Source organism: Maniola hyperantus, chromosome 10, assembly GCF_902806685.2.
Source record: "Maniola hyperantus chromosome 10, iAphHyp1.2, whole genome shotgun sequence".
Lineage (NCBI taxonomy): Eukaryota > Metazoa > Arthropoda > Insecta > Lepidoptera > Nymphalidae > Maniola > Maniola hyperantus.
Window position 1 is genome coordinate 804,477 of NC_048545.1, and position 16,303 is coordinate 820,779.

The following is a 16,303-nucleotide window of genomic DNA, read 5'->3' on the forward strand; positions in this document are numbered from 1 at the left end:
CCGATGAGGAAGAAGAACACCCACTACCACTAGCGATGGCGTTGGGATCAGGTTAACGATGAAGCCACAAACACCTTATACAGTCATGATGTTACTAGACTCGCCTCAGAGATGGGGGAACGAGGCAACAGCGATGGCGGTGTACAGCTTGTGTTGACGACACCGATTAGAAGATGAAGAACACCACTCCACTAGCGATGGCGTTGGGGATCAGGTTAACGATGAAGCCACAAACCTTAGATACAGTCATAATGATGTTACTAGACTCGCCTCAGAGATGTGGGGAACGAGGCAACAGCGAGGGCGGTGTACAGGCTTGTGTTGACGACACCGATGAGGAAGATGAAGAACACCACTCCACTAGCGATGGCGTTGGGGATCAGGTTGACGATAAAGCCACAAACACCTTAGATACAGTCATAATGATGTTACTATCTCGCCTCAGAGATGTGGGAACGAGGCAACAGCGATGGCGGTGTACAGGCTTGTGTTGACGACACCGATGAGGAATATGAAGAACCCACTCCACTGGCGATGGCGTTGGGGATCAGGTTGATGACGATGCCGCAAACACCGCAGAGGGCGGTTATGAACATGGCCAAGTTGCGTCGGCCGGTTAATTGACAATCTGTGTGATAAAAAGAAAGTTGAAGCTAGTATTGAAGTTTTTGATTGTAGGTAGGTATTGATCGTTTTCAATAAAAGGAAAGATGTGATGATATGTTTGAACAAAATTAGCTTTGATTGCATCTTTGTTTTAAGTGTAGTAGGTACCTAATTTCATTTTACGACCACCATCTTAATTGTGAAAGAGAAAATTTCGAGTGGTGGTCCTTTATCGTTTCATTGCCATGATAATTTGCCGAATTCCCTTGGCTCTGAAATGATTTGTGCCCCCGTCACATAATTTGACATACCTATGAGTAAACTACGGTTCTTGGTTATAAAATTGGTTAAAATGTAATGTAATTTGAGGATTACAAGTGAGTTATGTAAAATATGGTTTGATTTAAACAAACAATGGAATGTGAGATGCGAGGGTGTCTAAAAGCCTTATGCTCACACTTTCAAACTCAGAACGGAATGAGTAGTGGAGGTAAACTGTCACAAAGTACAGACAAATTCAAGGTCGCAGAGATCCGCTGGACCTGTGGCTGGACACAAGTAGCATAAATGGTGAAGTGTAGAAATTCCATAGAAATTGATGAGTGTAATGGAACTTAAGTTCAGTCATTAATTTCTCAATCAATCTTACCAGGGTTATAAGCACGTTCGTCACAGATAGAACGGCACCCACCACCAGTACAATTAGAAGTGAGGTCACATTTAACGCGCACGAATCATCAGGCTGAAAGAGACAAGAATATAAGGAAAGATTAATAAAAGCTGATAACTTTTTCTTTCTTTCTATAATTTGTTGAGGAGCTATGTTATCAAATGGTTTTCCCCTTATCCCTAGCTAAACTTTCATAGTAGAAGGAAAGCGAATATTAATTGTACATAGAGGTATTTAATTGCTTACATCAGGAGGGAGTCCAAGCTTTTCCTGATGATGGCACATAATGTGAGATTTGAGCCTTCGCCTGTTTCCAGTATTTCCACGAATTGGGAGGAAATAGTTGGTAACCAGATCATAAACGCTGGAATTCTGGAAAACGTAAAAATTATGTAGGTACTCATTTGGACCCAATTTTTTTGTTCATATTCAGGATTAAAGTCCCAAACACGTTCTTAATAACAAAAATTCTTGAAATGAAATGAAAAACATTGATTTCATAGTGTAAGTAGACCCACTTATGGCAATCCAAGAATTACCAGCGCAACGCGGTGGTTCGGATAGCAGTGCTCGATTGCGGTAAAATGATAGAGCTACGATGTCACGATCGCAATCACCTCTGATTGGGTGACGCTCGCTTACTATGGCTTACAATGCATTGTTGCAACAAAAACACCAAAAAATCAGCCAATCACAACAATTGCGATTGTAATAATGATTGATGCAGTTTTCCCACAATCGGCTTACGGATTCTATTGAGAGGAGCCCTCAAGAAATAAGTAAGGTATAGATACGTAGTTTCTCCATTCACAAAGCAAAATCATAATAAGTCAAATACTTAACTGTTGAAACAAAAACAGGATGGCCATGATGATCGTAGATTTCAGCAAGGGTGTCTTGAACATGATGCAACTTGCTTGCTCTTTTCTCCCAATTTGGAGTCGTCACCTTCAATCGATTCCAGTAGGATTCCACCTTTTATGATAAAACAAAAGAAATTGAGGACATAAAAGCCTTTTAATGGCTTGCATGTTGCATGATGCACCAGAAAGATTTGTTAGTTCCAGTCTTGCAACGTCACGTTGTCGAGATGTTCAAACTTTTACTTAGAGTATAGCTCAGTGAGTGAACACTTACTTGAAATTCAGCCTTTGTTCCTAAATTGTTCAGCCTATGGATTTTCCTCAGCGCTTGCATCGCCTCACCTCTCGGTCATGGTAAACAGGAACTTGGGGCTCTCGCACATGAAGTATAGCCCCAACGCGCAGACCAGGCTAGGCGTAGAGTACACCAGCAAAAGAGTTCTCCACGAGTTCCAGTAGATGCCAAGACTGGGCAGGTGGTAAGAGAAGGTGAGGGGGATTATAGGTATCGCCAAAACTAAAACAAATTTACTCGTATGTTAATAAGCTACCTACTAGTATGCCTAAATACGTTTCTCTTGACTTTTTAACTTAGTTGTAGGTGCAATAAATGTTGTACTCCGTGATCCAGCCGCTTTCCGCCATCTTGAATTCATCGCTTCAGCTGTCAGCGGGCTGGAAGGCGGTTAAATGGATGGAGCATTGTTATGGTTAATAGTTTACCTGCCATGAGTCCTTGAGACAAAAGGAATATGCTCCCAACCAGCAGGATGGATACGTTCCTCTTAGCCATGGGGACACTCTCACCGACGATTGTCATAGCTTGAGGGAACTGTCCGGCGCTCCTGACAAAAGTATAAAACTTTGTCAATATATCGATGCAGGATTCAAGATTCGTTATAGAGTCTGCCTCCCCGATTGTGTAAGTAAACGTATTCATCGTAATTGTAATCGGTAGCAAGTTCTGCCCCTTGATTGGCTGCAAAAAATAATAATCATCATCTTCATCAACCGATAGATGTCCACTGCTGGATGTGTCTTGTAGGGACTTCTACACACCACGGTCTTGCGCTGGCTCTCTGCGACTTGTCTGATGCCGTCCGTCCTCCTAGTGGGGGGTCCTCCAAGGCTGCGTCTTCTGGTGCGAGGTCGCCAATCCAGCACCTTGAGACCCCAACGTCTATATGTTTTACGAACTATATGCCCTGCCCATTGCTACTTCAGCTTCGCAACCCGTTGAGTTGAGCTATGTTGGTTACTCTAGTTCTCCTACGGATCTCCTCATTTCTGTTTGATCACGTAGAGAAACTCCAAGCATAGCTCTCTACATCGCCCGCTGAGTGACTCTGAGATGACGTATAGTTAGCGACCGTGTCTCGGATCCATATGTCATCACTGACAACACGCACTGTTCGAAGATTTTGGTCTTCTGAGGAATTTTGGATAAGAAGACATCTCGAAGCTTCCTGAACGCTGCCCAACCGAGTTGGATTTGGTTGTAAAAACATGTGAACAGTGAATTCAACCAATCAAGGGGCACAATTTGCTATCGATTACGATTACGATGAATACGTTTTTCTTACACAATCGGGGGTGCTCTATTTTGGCTAAGGCAAGTGGAGCCACGAGTCTCAAAAGACTTCCATCTAAGACTGCATCATCACTTATCACCAGATAATCGCAGTCAAGGACTTACTTGTCTTAAAATATAAAAACTCCTGTTTATACTTACAAGAAGGTAGCCAAGAACTGTAGGATCATCAGCATCAGCCAGTTGACGGACAAGCTGGCTAGCGCGTTGACGGTGGCGGCTGCCAGCAGGGATATTATGAGCGTGTACCTTCGTCCCATATGGCCAGGTAACCCCATAGCGGTCCCCCAAGAATCAATCCTGGATGTAATAAAATCCATAGCAAACAATAGATCCGAGACGGTCGCAGTGATACAGGGTATTCAAGAACCTGCATAGCCACAAAGTATAAGAAGAAATAGCCTCAATAGCTCAACAGGTAAAGAGTGGACTAAAAACCGAAAAGAAAAAAAAAAGTTTGACGGTTCAAACCCCGCCCGTTGCACTATTGTCGTACCTACTCCTAGCACAAGCCTTACGCTTAGTTGGAGGAAAGGGAATATTAGTCGTTTAACATGGCTAATATTCTTTATAAAAAAAAAAATAAACATACTATCCATACTAATTATCTTACTAATATTATAAATGTGAAAGTGTCTATCTGTCCCTAGCCATTCACGGTTCATCCGTTTAACCGATTTTGGCGGAATTTGGTAAAGAGATAGCCAAGATTCCGGGGAAAGACATAGGCTACTTGTCGGGAAAATTAAAGAGTTCCCACAGGATTTTAAAAGAGGTACCTATCCGTTTAACAAAATCCGACGGGTACAGAGACGGGGGGGGGGGGGAGGAAAAAAGCTCCAGATCATATAACGACAGTTCCTGCAGATCTTCATCGCTGACACAGTAGCATGCGGAACTAATGGTGAAGTTGTCTTCTAAGTATTACTATTTAGTATTGTCATTTACCTATGACCGGTGCTCCAGCCAGCATCCCTCGCTGCGTGGTGGTGGTGCCCAGCTCGCAGGCGCTGGTGGGGATGATGATGTTAGTGCCAAACGCGGTGCACACCAACGCTATCACGATCATCCCCGCTAGACTCACTAGCAGGTAGCTGTAGAGACCGAAACCTGGGGAAGAACAAAATGGTACTCTATGAATTCGTCGATCTCCCTAACTCTTCTTCTTCACTCTGGGCTGGTTTCCGCACTTAAACGTTTCCGTCTGTTGTGCGTCTCCCAATGGGAGCATGAACGAAAAGACAATAGCCACATCTGGCCTTCATCATGATGAACCCATCACCGGCTCACTACAGAGCACAGGTCTCCTCTCAGAGTGAGAAGGGTTTTGGCCACATAGTCTACCACGCTGGCCAAGTGCGGATTGGCAGACTTCACACACCTTTGAGAACATTATGGAGAACTCTCAGATGCAGGTTTCCTCACGATGTTTTCCTTTACCGTTAAAGCAAGTGATATTTTAATTACTTAAAAATGCACATAACTCCGAAAAGTTAGTGGTGCGTGCCCGGATCGAACCCCCGACCTCCGATTGGAAGGCGGACGTCCTAACCAGTAGGCTACCACAGCATCTGGCCTTCATAATCATAATATTAATCATCATCATTAACCCATCGCCAGCACACTACTGATCACGGGTCTCCTCTCAGAATGAAAAGGGTTTGGCCATAGTCTATCGCGTTGGTCAAGTGCGGTTGAGAACATTATAGAGAACTCTCAAGCATGCATACAAATTTCAGATAGATAATTGCTCAAAATGCAGATAACTCCGAAATGTTAGAGGTGCGTACCCGGGATCGAACCGGGCTATCACCGCTTAGAAAGAATTAGTGAATAAATATATTCTTAAGTAATTATTATGTTCGGAAACACGTACCAGTTTTGTCGAGCACTTCCTCGAACGTAACCTTGCCGGCGTCCTGAGATCTCTCCATTATTTATTACGAACTGCACTGAATTAATCATTCACAACAATAGTTTCACTAAAAATCTACTTATTTAGGTACCTATATAGACATTCAAGTTTAGTTTAAAATAAAATAATTTTATTTGTTGTTCCACCACAACACATACATTAAACACAGCATCAGAAATATTATATCTTAAAATCTAACTTAACTTAACAGCGTCTCAATGTTGTGTCGTGCCAACGAAAAGGCCCCGAACTCAGAAAAACGTACTTAACTACAACGCTGTTATCCATACTGGTATTATAGGTAAATGCGAAAGTGTGTCTGTCTGTCTGCTAGCTTTTCACGGCCCAACAGTTTAACTGATTTTGGGTACAGAGTTAGCTTACATCCCGGGGAAGGACATAGGCTACTTTTTATCCAGGAAAATCAAAGAGTTTCCACGGGATTTTTAAAAACCTAAATCCACGCGAACGAAGTCGCTGACATCATCTCAGAATAGGTATCCTTTAACAAAACCGAAATTGGTATGACACCTGCCGTCCTTTCTCTAAAAAGCAGTTAATTGCAAAAAAAATGAAAGTAGATAATTGGCAAAAGCATGGGAATTTATAAAAACTGAGGTTTCTAAAAGTTTGCTTCGTAAGATTAAAATTAAAACTTCATAAATTTTTTGGTGTAGATAATTGGCAAAAGCATGGGAATTTATAAAAACTGAGGTTTCTAAAAGTTTGCTTCGTAAGATTAAAATTAAAACTTCATAAATTTTTTGGTGATAACTCAAAAATTACTTCTCTATAATGTTGTAGATGTTTTCGAGGTTAAGGTGAACTAGACTGCGATCTAGCTAATGATAGGCATAGGTACAGTACACGGCAGAAAGTAATGTACATCGACCTTTAGAAGGAGATAGCAGATTTGTAGAGCATTGTCTCTGTCGTTGGGACAGTTAAAACGTCATATACAGCGCGACAAGGCTCTCTTGGCACTTGAATGACATTGACAGGGGGGGCTGGAGAACAAAGGTTATATTCAAACAAGAACAAAGGGGACACTTGACGGCAACGTTAGTTCCGATTTTCGCCACGCGCCAAGATAGCCTTGTCGCACTGTAGGTATGAGTGACAGAGACAACGCTCTACAAAGCCGAAATGTCATTCTTAAGGTCGATGTAGGTACATTACTTTCTGCCGGGTACTGTACCCATTAAATAGGTCGCCATGCGACAGTGCAATAGTTGCATCGCTATGCAGTCTAACTAGTTATAGGTTTAACTTGATCATAAGGAACTTGTCCACCGCGCCGACGCGACGTCCAACCAAATTAAATGAAATGAATATTTATTACCCTGGTTAATCAAAACTTGGTGCCATATAAGTTTAATGGTCCTTACAATGCCTTGACTTTTATTTCGGTATAGTATTGTGGATATTTCTCAGAGGGACCACGAGTGAAAAAAGGCCAAGTGCGAGTCAGGCTCGCGAAACGAGGGTTCCGTACTACAGTTGTATTTTTTCGACATTTAGCGTGATAATACAAAAACTATGATGCATAAAAACAAATGAAAATCTGTTTTAGAATGCACAGGTGAAGACCTTTCATATGATACCGCACTTAATATAGTTATCTTACATTTAAATTGAAAATACTAATTATTAGTTCATGACCACAATTTTTTTTTTTTTTTTGTAAGCATTACAACAAATTCACGGTTTTCAGATTTTTCCCCGAATGTCTGCTATAAGACCTACCTACCTGCCCAATTTCTTGATTCAAGGTTGTAGGTTTCTTGACAGACCGACAGACAGGCAACAAAGTGGTTCCGTTTTTCCTTTTTAGGTACGGAACCCTAAAAATACCCGTGGTACCTTCCAGGAACTACGGGAGGGACTAACATGAAAAATATTGATTAGAAAAGATACCAGTTAGGTACAAAGTTTAAAAAGTTATAGAAATTAATCACTTATTATAATCAGTTAATAGCTCCCTCAATAGCTCAACCGGTGTAGGAGTGGACTGAAAACCGGAAGGTCGACGGTTCAAATCCCGCCCGTTGCACTATTGTCGTACCTACTCCTAGCACAAGCCTGACGCTTAATTGGAGAGGAAAGGGGAATATTAATCATTTAATATGGCTAATATTCTTATTTTAAAAAAAAAAGTTACCAGCGACTGCGTCCGCGTTCTTTAAGTTTTTAATAAATCCCGTGGAAATATTGATTACCGGGATAAAACTCCCTAGGGTTTTAACCATAAAGTCTCCATGCAAAAAATCACAACGATCCGTTATTCCAGGGCATACCAGCTTTCAAAAATATACGGTTTTTTTCTTTTCTTTTCCGTCTTTCCCACAAACACTTTCACATTTATAATATTACTTAGTCTTTCGTAGTATATAAATAATAAATATTTATTTATTTATTGATTAACTAGTGATTATAATCAGCACTTCACGTGTCTTTAGGTGGGGGATCACTGGGCAAATAGCCCACTAAGTAATCTAAGTATATCTTATTAGGACGATTAATGTTAATCAATTAAAGTTAGTTAATTTACCTGGTCTATTCTGCTAGTTACGAAGGCCCATCCGCATTTGAAGGTGGAAATCATCTTTATGTTTTCACTATGATTAGCTGATGCCCGCGACTTCGTCCGCGTGAACGGGGTTTTGAAAAATCCCGTGGGAACTCTTAGATTTTCCGAGACAAAAAGTAGCCTATGTCACTCTCCAGGTCTTTAACTATACCCACGTCCGCGTCGTTACAAAAAATCACGTCAATCGGTTGCTCCGTTGCGACGTGATTGAAGGACAAACCAACAACAAACACACTTTCGCATTTTATATGGGTACTGATCACCGAATAGGTACTTGTATTTATACGACCCCCTGGTGCAGTGGTAAGCGCTGTGGCCTTGTTATTGGGAGGTCCCGGGTTCGATTCCCAGCAGGGGGTGGAATTTTATAATTTTTAATGGCGGGAGGCTTCGGCCGTGGCCAACCACCCTACCGTCAAAGCCGTCCCCCAAGCGATTTAGCGTTCCGGTACGATGCCGTGTAGAAACCAAAGGGGTATGGGTTTAACAAATACTGCCATACCCCTTCCAGGTTATCCCGCATCCATCTTAAATTGAACCATCTCTTACCACCAGGTGAGGTTGCAGTCAAGGGTGTATCAGTCAAGTCAGTCTTGTATCTGAATAAAAAAAAAACTTAAATAAAATTATATGATACGGGTATCTTTTAGTCAATAAAGTCGTGGTACCAAGGCGCTCCCTGCAGGGTTTATTTGTACTTATAGGTATTTCATGACAGCCAATGTGTGCTTAGTGCTTACTACAGCTTTGTAGTATCGTTGCGTTCTCTTTGCAGTTTTCGATCGTCGACCAAAAATGCGGCTACTGCGGTGGACACTGAAAAAAAATGTAATGTAATGTAGGGTAAGTATAATTTTGGGCATTATTTATTATCACATTACGGCCTTAGCTCATTGACTTATTATTAGTGATGTTCCGGATATCCGTATCCGTATTCGCGGATATCCGCGGGAAATAATGATCCGAATCCGTTGGTTTTTTGACGGATCTTTTACCCTATTAATTTTAATAGGAACATAGATTAAATTCTATTTTAGGTGATTAGGTAGCAATAAAAAAAAACGGACCGAATTGAAAACCACCTCCTTTTTAGAAGTCGGTTAAAAATAATATTAAATAATTCCACAACAAACAACAAACAGACACAAACTTTATTGCTTCTCAATGTCGCACTGAATTATAAGCAAAACAAAAGAAAAGCCCGCGCAATGCAAGTCGAAACATTTGTCTTGTCACGCAAAGCGTCAAATACACGTGCACCGACACCAATTGAGTACCTAAGAAAGTTAAGATCTGTATCCGTATCCGTATCCGCGGATCTTGACGCAAATGATCCGTATCCGCGGATCTACATTTTTAATGATCCGGCACATCACTACTTATTATAGTAGGTAAGCTACTTACAACCTCGCCGGCAAAACCGTGCCGCCAAGTGAACCGATAAAGGGTATGAGCATGCCTCTTCCATCTAAGACTTATCATCACTTACTACCAGGTGAGATCCAGCAGTCAAGGGCTAACTTGAAATATAACTTTAAAAAAATTTAAAACTTACATGCAAATATAGACCCATACACATAGAAGCCCGCTTCACAGTTGTTTTCGAACAGTAGATTGATAATTTGGACTGACGCGAAGAAACCAATCCGATGACCAGTCATAATCAACGCCACTGCTAGAGTTCTGAAAACAGACAGAAAAAATATTAAACTCTCAATCATAATCATCAAACTATCACCAGCCCAGGTCTCCTCTTAGAATGAGATACCATAGTCCACCACCATGGCCAAGTGCGGATTGGTATACTATACACCTTTAATATTATGGGGAACTCTTAGACATTCTGGTTTCCTAGTATTTTCCTTCGTCGTTAAAGTATGTGGGTAACGGGGCGACAGCGATGGTGTAGTATATAGACCAGTATATTAACGATGCCGATGAAGAAGATAAAGAACAAGAAGATAAAGGTGATACCGTTGAAGATCAGGCTGATAATGTCACAAACTGCATCACAAGCGCCACATATGCAGTAATGAACACTCTTTTGTAACAGGTACTAGATTCACCTTAGAGAAGTGGGGAACAAGGCGACAGCAATGGTGGTGTACAAGCCTGTAGTGATGATACCGATGACGAAGACAAAGAACACCAATCCAATGGCAATGGCATTGGACATTAGCTTGGCGATGATGATGCAACCCTGTAGATGCACTCGCTCCTATAAGACTGTTACAAGACTCGCCTCAGAGAAGTGGGGAACAAGGCGACAGCAATGGCAGTGTACAGGCCTGTGTTGACGACGCCGATGACGAAGACGAAGAACACCAATCCACTGGCGATGGCGTTGGGGATCAGGTTGATGACGATGCCGCAAACACCGCAGAGGGCGGTTATGAACATGGCCAAGTTGCGTCGGCCGGTGTAATTCACAATCTGTGTAGTAAAAATAAAAATAATTTATTTTGCATCAAAAACTTAATTTATATCAAAAGCACATAAATAATAATAATTACCAGAAGCCTTAGAATGCGAGATAAAAAGATTTAATACATATTGTACTGAAAGTAGATCACTTTATTCAGATTCATAAACTTTTCTTTATGCTTATTTTAATTCACACATAACGTGGCCAACAAATGCTGTACTACAAGATATTTTACTAACTAGTCTGAAAGAGACCATCGTCTGAGACTACAACCAATCAGCATATTGGGCCAAATTGTATTGAAAACTTACCAAGCTCATAAAGACGTTCGCCACACACTGTATGGCACCCACCACCATCACGATTAATAGTGACGTTACATTTAACGCGCACGAATCATCAGGCTGGAAGAAACAAAAGTGGTCACAAGTAGCTCCTGACTAAATAGTTTGCCTTTCTACCATTATGTTAGGAGATGCCTCTCACTACGCATCTAAGGTACGAGATGAATTCTATATGTGAGGGCTGTGAACCCAAGGCCATTAATCACATAATGGCAGAGGATTTTGATGGAGGATGAGGAGGATTTATGAGGATGATACCTACCGTAGTAATATTATGTTCTCCAATATTTTGCCAAAAATAGATCATTAGCTTAGCTTTTATTAGCTTACCTTAGAGGAGTTATTTTATAATTTTTTTAGCCTATAATTTTACTAGACTACAAAAACTTCAAACCCCTGTTTTACCCCCTTAGGGGGTTGAATTTAGAAAAAACTTTCTTAGCGGACGTCCGTCCAGTAGTTTAAGCTGTGCGTTGATAGATCAGTCAGTCAGTCAGTCAGTCTCTTTTTCGTTTTATATAATTAGACTAGCTTATACTCGTGATTTCATCCGCGTGGACTACATAAATTTCTAACCCCCATTGAACCACTTAGGGATAGAATATCGAAAAATTTAATGTCTCTAAGACCAGCGATTTAGGCTGTGCGTTGATATACAAGTCAGTCAGTCAGTCAGGACTTTGAATTTTATATAATACAGATTAGTGTTTCACGTACACTTGAAATAAATTTAGAGGAGCTATTACCACATGCCAAGCTAAGCTTTTCCTGGTCGAAAGTTACACGTAAAGGTATACATATTGCTTACATCAGGAGGAGTGTCCAAGCTTTTCCTAATGATGGCACATAATGTGAGGTTTGAGCCTTCGCCTGTCTCCAATATTTCTACGAACTGCGAGGCAATAGTTGGTAACCAGATCAGAAACGCTGGAATTCTGGAATACAATTAATATTATAATGTACTGTTTTATTTGAACCCACTTCGAATCAAGGATTGAAGTCCCAAATCACTTTCTTAACCAAAACTTATGAACTAAGGTGTATTATTGGGATATACCTATTATATAGCCTTACGGTGGTTACGCCTTACTCATCCAAACCGAGTCCGTGAAAATAAGTTCCGAAGTTGTCATAGAACTATTTGTATAGTAGCTTATTATGAGACACATGACGTAGATATTTTTTATATCCGTATTTTCTCTGATTCGGATTGGATGAGTGCTGATAGAAGAGTTGGTGAGAAACTCAGCAGATGTCCATGGGCTGAAATTAGCAAAGTCAAATACTTAACTGTTGAAATAAAAACAGGATTGTCATGATGATGGTAGATTTCAGCAAGGGTGCCTTGAACAATGGTGCCACTTGGTTGCTCTTTTTCCCCAATTTGGATTCGTCACCTTTAATCAATTCTGTTATGATTCCACCATTTAGCTGGAAAAAAAGTAAAATTAGAAATAGTATAAAGCAATTGAAGAATTACTATTGTTCAATTTGGCTGTAGGTACAGTGCACAGGTACTCTACGTTATTCATCATCATCCACCGATAGACGTCCACTGCTGGACTTAGATCTCTTGTAGGGACTTCCACACGCCACGGTCTTGCGCCTCTTGAATCCAGCGGCTCCCCTGCGATTCGTTTGATGTCGTCTGTCCACCTAGTGGGGGGTCTTCCAATCCTGCGTTTTCCGGTGCGAGGTAGCAATTCTAGGCGCTAGCACCTTGGGAGCCCAATGTCTATCGGTTTTGCGAACTGAAAAACTTACTTGAAGTTCAGTCTTTGACCCAAAGTTATTCAACCTATGGATTTTCCTCAGCGCTTGCATCGCCTCTGCCTCTCGGCCCTTGGCGAACAGGAACTTGGGGCTCTCGCACATGAAGTATAGCCCCAATGCGCAGACCAGGCTTGGAGTAGAGTACACCAGCATAAGAGTTCTCCACGAGTTCCAGTAGATGCCAAGACTGGGCAGGTAGTAAGAGAAGGTGAGGGGAATTATAGGTATCGCCAAAACTAAAAGAAATTAACTCGTATGTTAAAAAAATTAACTAGTATGTACCGACAGGTCTAAATACATTTCCCTTTGTCTATTTAATTTAGTTGTACACTAAGGGAAGTGCTCAGCAAATTTTATAAACAGTCAATCTCCTAATTTGTTAATGACTAAGTTTGGTCACTCAGCATACTATGGAGCGGGCTATGCTGGGTGTCTCTCAGAGGGACAAAATCCGTAACGAGGAAGTCCGTAGGAGAATCAAAGTGATCGGCATAGCTTAATGAATTATCAAGCTGAAGTGGTTGTGGTCTTTGGGTAGGCCATGTCAGTCTCAGAACCGATTGCCGCCGGGGCAACCGTATTTTAGAGTGGAGATCGCGCACCGCCCAGTATGGGACGACCTCCAACCCGTTGGGCTAAGACGACCTTAAGCAGCAGGAAGTGGGTGGATGCTTAAGGTGGCCCGCTCCTGTTTAGGCCTATGACTATCCTGTCCAGCAGTGGACACAAACAATCTGATTGATTAATTCTATTTCTATCAGCCAATCTATCATTGATAGAATACTTTACCTGCCATAAGTCCTTGGGCCAGAAGGAATATACTTCCAACCAACAGGATGGATACGTTCCTCTTAGCCATGGGAACACTCTCGCCGACGATTGTCATAGCTTGAGGGAACTGTCCTGCGCTCCTGATGAAAACATCTAATTGTCAATATATCGATGCAGGAAAGGAGAAAGAAAAAAAACGTTTGTTTTTGAAAATTGTGCCACCAGTTATACCTACCTAAGGGTTTGGTTATCCCGGCGCCTCTAACACTTGAAACAGCATTAAAGCCAAAAGGCCTCAAGCAGAAGAAGCGCCAGAATAAATTACTGTCATGTGTGGCACAACCCTAAAAACAAAGGTTCCTAATTCAGCATGCCTTCACATTCACGCCTTGCACATAGACAGAAGCATACAGCGCTGGTTTCCAGCCGAAACCCCGACTTACAGTTCATTACAGTCCGCTGCAAGACAGACAAATGAACGGACAGCGGAGGCTTGGTAAAAGGGTCCTAGACTTTGCACCCTTAGGGTACGGAGCCGTGAAAACATGCTGTTTATACTTACAAGAAGGTAGCCAAGAACTGTAGGATCATCAGCATCAGCCAGTTGACGGATAAGCTGGCTAGCGCGTTGACGGTGGCGGCCGCGAGCAGGGATATTATGAGCGTGTACCTTCGCCCCCATATGTCAGCCAGGTAACCCCATAATATTGCCCCGAGGATCAATCCTGGAAGTAAATAAGATAATCAATATTAGACGAATAAGTAAGGAAAAGAGGTTGATAAAATAATCCACGGACTCTCTTGCCAAAGGATCTCTGGTATTTAGGCATGGCTCTCTTAACGATACGATCAAAAGGGCTCTTGCCACCATAGACATTCCTGCACTCATTGAGCCGGCAGAGATTAGTCGAGATGATGGCAAGAGAGCTGATGGATTGACGCTGGTTCCCTGGGAACGGGGACGGGCGTTAATGTGGGACGCAACGTGCGTTGACATAATATTGGTCCCGTGTCATATCAGGGAGACAGCATCAAGACCGGGAGCCGCAGCAGAAATGGCTGAAAACGGCAAGCGGCGCAAGTATGCCTCTCTTATCGAGAATTATAAATTAGGGGCCATGGAGTCTTAGCGCTAAAAAAAAACTACGAGACATTTCACCGGGCCTCTGGATCTGGATAGATCTGATGACAGAAGGGCTGGCTCATTTTTTGTGCAAAGGATCAGCCTGGCTGTCCAGCATAGAAATGCAGCCAGTATTCTTGGCAACATTCTACGCAGGCATAATTTGTATCATAGTTGAATAAGGCTAGCTTTAAGTTTAATTGTAACATTTTCAAAAAAAACTCATTTACCCACAATCGGTGTCCCGGCCAGCAGCCCTCGCTGTGTGGTGGTGGTGCCCAGCTCGCAGGCGCTGGTGGGGATGATGATGTTAGTGCCAAACGCGGTGCACACCAACGCTATCACGATCATCCCCGCTAGACTCACTAGCAGGTAGCTGTAGAGACCGAAACCTGGGGAAGAACAAAATGGGTTATATGGATTCGACGACCCACATCTATCTGTCTATCTGTATACCAAATTTCAACCCGCTCCATCCAGTGGTTTGAGCTGTGCGTTGATAGACCAGTCAGTGAATCAGTCAGTCACCTTTTCCTTTTATATATTTAGATTTAGACTAGCTGATGCCCGGTCTCCATCCGTGTGGATTTAGATATGCACTCAGAGACAGTATCGCACCCAAAGAGAATATAATCACTACGTTTTACGATCGCACCTACAGCTGTTCGATGCACGTGGGCGCGCACGTATTGTGCGCGTGCGCAGGACGTGTGAATCCACCTTTAAATAAGTTATGTGCACTAGGCCAAATCTATATCAGGTAGGTAAGGTTTAAATTTGATTGAACAATAAGTTATTCTGTTCGGAAACAGTACTTACCAGTTCTGTCGAGCGCTTCCTCGAACGTAACCTTGCCGGCGTCCTGAGATCTCTCCATTATTTATTACGAACTGCACTTAATTCATTCACACCAATAATTTCACTAAAATCTATTTTTACATAAACATTCAAGTTTTCGCACTTTAAAATCAAATTATTTAGAATAATTAAGTATTATTGTTTTATTTCAATGATATTCAGCGTCTAAAATGTGTCGTGCCAACGAAAAGGCCGAACTCATATGTGAATACAAAATGTGACCACAATGCTGTTTTTATGAATAGCTTAGGTACCTGCTTATTTTACATGCTAATTAAGTGTATTTGTTTGTTGGTATATCCTTTAACCACGTCGCAACGGAGCAACGGATTGAAGTGATTTTTTTGCATGGGGAAATAGGCTAATTTTTATCTCGGAAAATCAAAGAGTTCCCACGGGGCTAGTTTAGAAAAAATATCCTTTGAACTGAATTTGGTATAGAAACTGCCGTTATTTCTCAAGTGGCGAACTGCAAAAAATTATGAGAGGTGTCTCTATAAAATCATGGGAATTTAGAAAAAAATAATGATTTTTCTATAAAAGGATCAGTTTTTTAAAATTTCCAATTTTTTGGTGATCAATCGAAAAATAGTTTTCGCAGTTTTAAGAAAATGTCTATGCTAATCTATGCTTGCTAATAAATAAAATTGAAGTGTCTGTCTGTAATTTCGAAATAACTACCTTATATTAAACTCATACGGTTATTAATTGAACTGTGCCATTACTGAATCACACGTTTTTAAAAAAAAACTGTCCGTCCGGAAATTTCAACTC

General features: G+C 41.5%; 2 protein-coding genes across 3 annotated transcripts; both read right to left on the reverse strand.

Annotated features, from left to right (window-relative positions):
- Positions 1–1,518: 1,518 nt before the first annotated feature.
- On the reverse strand, positions 1,519–8,013 carry LOC117986069 (putative transporter svop-1). Its single transcript, XM_069501430.1, is given in 11 exon segments — positions 1,519–1,648; positions 2,120–2,208; positions 2,211–2,258; positions 2,414–2,489; positions 2,491–2,656; positions 2,863–2,984; positions 3,872–3,992; positions 3,995–4,030; positions 4,679–4,840; positions 5,607–5,736; positions 7,943–8,013. Coding segments are annotated over 10 exon segments (1,008 nt in total). The 5' UTR covers positions 5,665–5,736; positions 7,943–8,013.
- A 101-nt stretch (positions 8,014–8,114) lies between these two features.
- On the reverse strand, positions 8,115–15,629 carry LOC117986070 (putative transporter svop-1). Of its 2 annotated transcripts, none has more exons than XM_069501260.1 (11): positions 15,491–15,629; positions 14,902–15,063; positions 14,111–14,273; positions 13,567–13,688; positions 12,769–13,013; positions 12,296–12,435; positions 11,813–11,939; positions 10,972–11,064; positions 10,478–10,668; positions 9,791–9,918; positions 8,115–9,051 (listed from the first exon to the last, which is right to left on the reverse strand). In XM_069501260.1, exons 1-11 carry the CDS (start codon positions 15,546–15,548, stop codon positions 8,975–8,977), a joined length of 1,506 nt encoding a protein of 501 aa, XP_069357361.1. In that variant the 5' UTR covers positions 15,549–15,629; the 3' UTR covers positions 8,115–8,974. The 2 variants fall into 2 exon arrangements, with proteins under 2 accessions (XP_069357361.1, XP_069357362.1); XM_069501261.1 differs by lacking the exon at positions 15,491–15,629 and adding an exon at positions 15,200–15,250.
- Between the last annotated feature and the right edge of the window lie 674 nt (positions 15,630–16,303).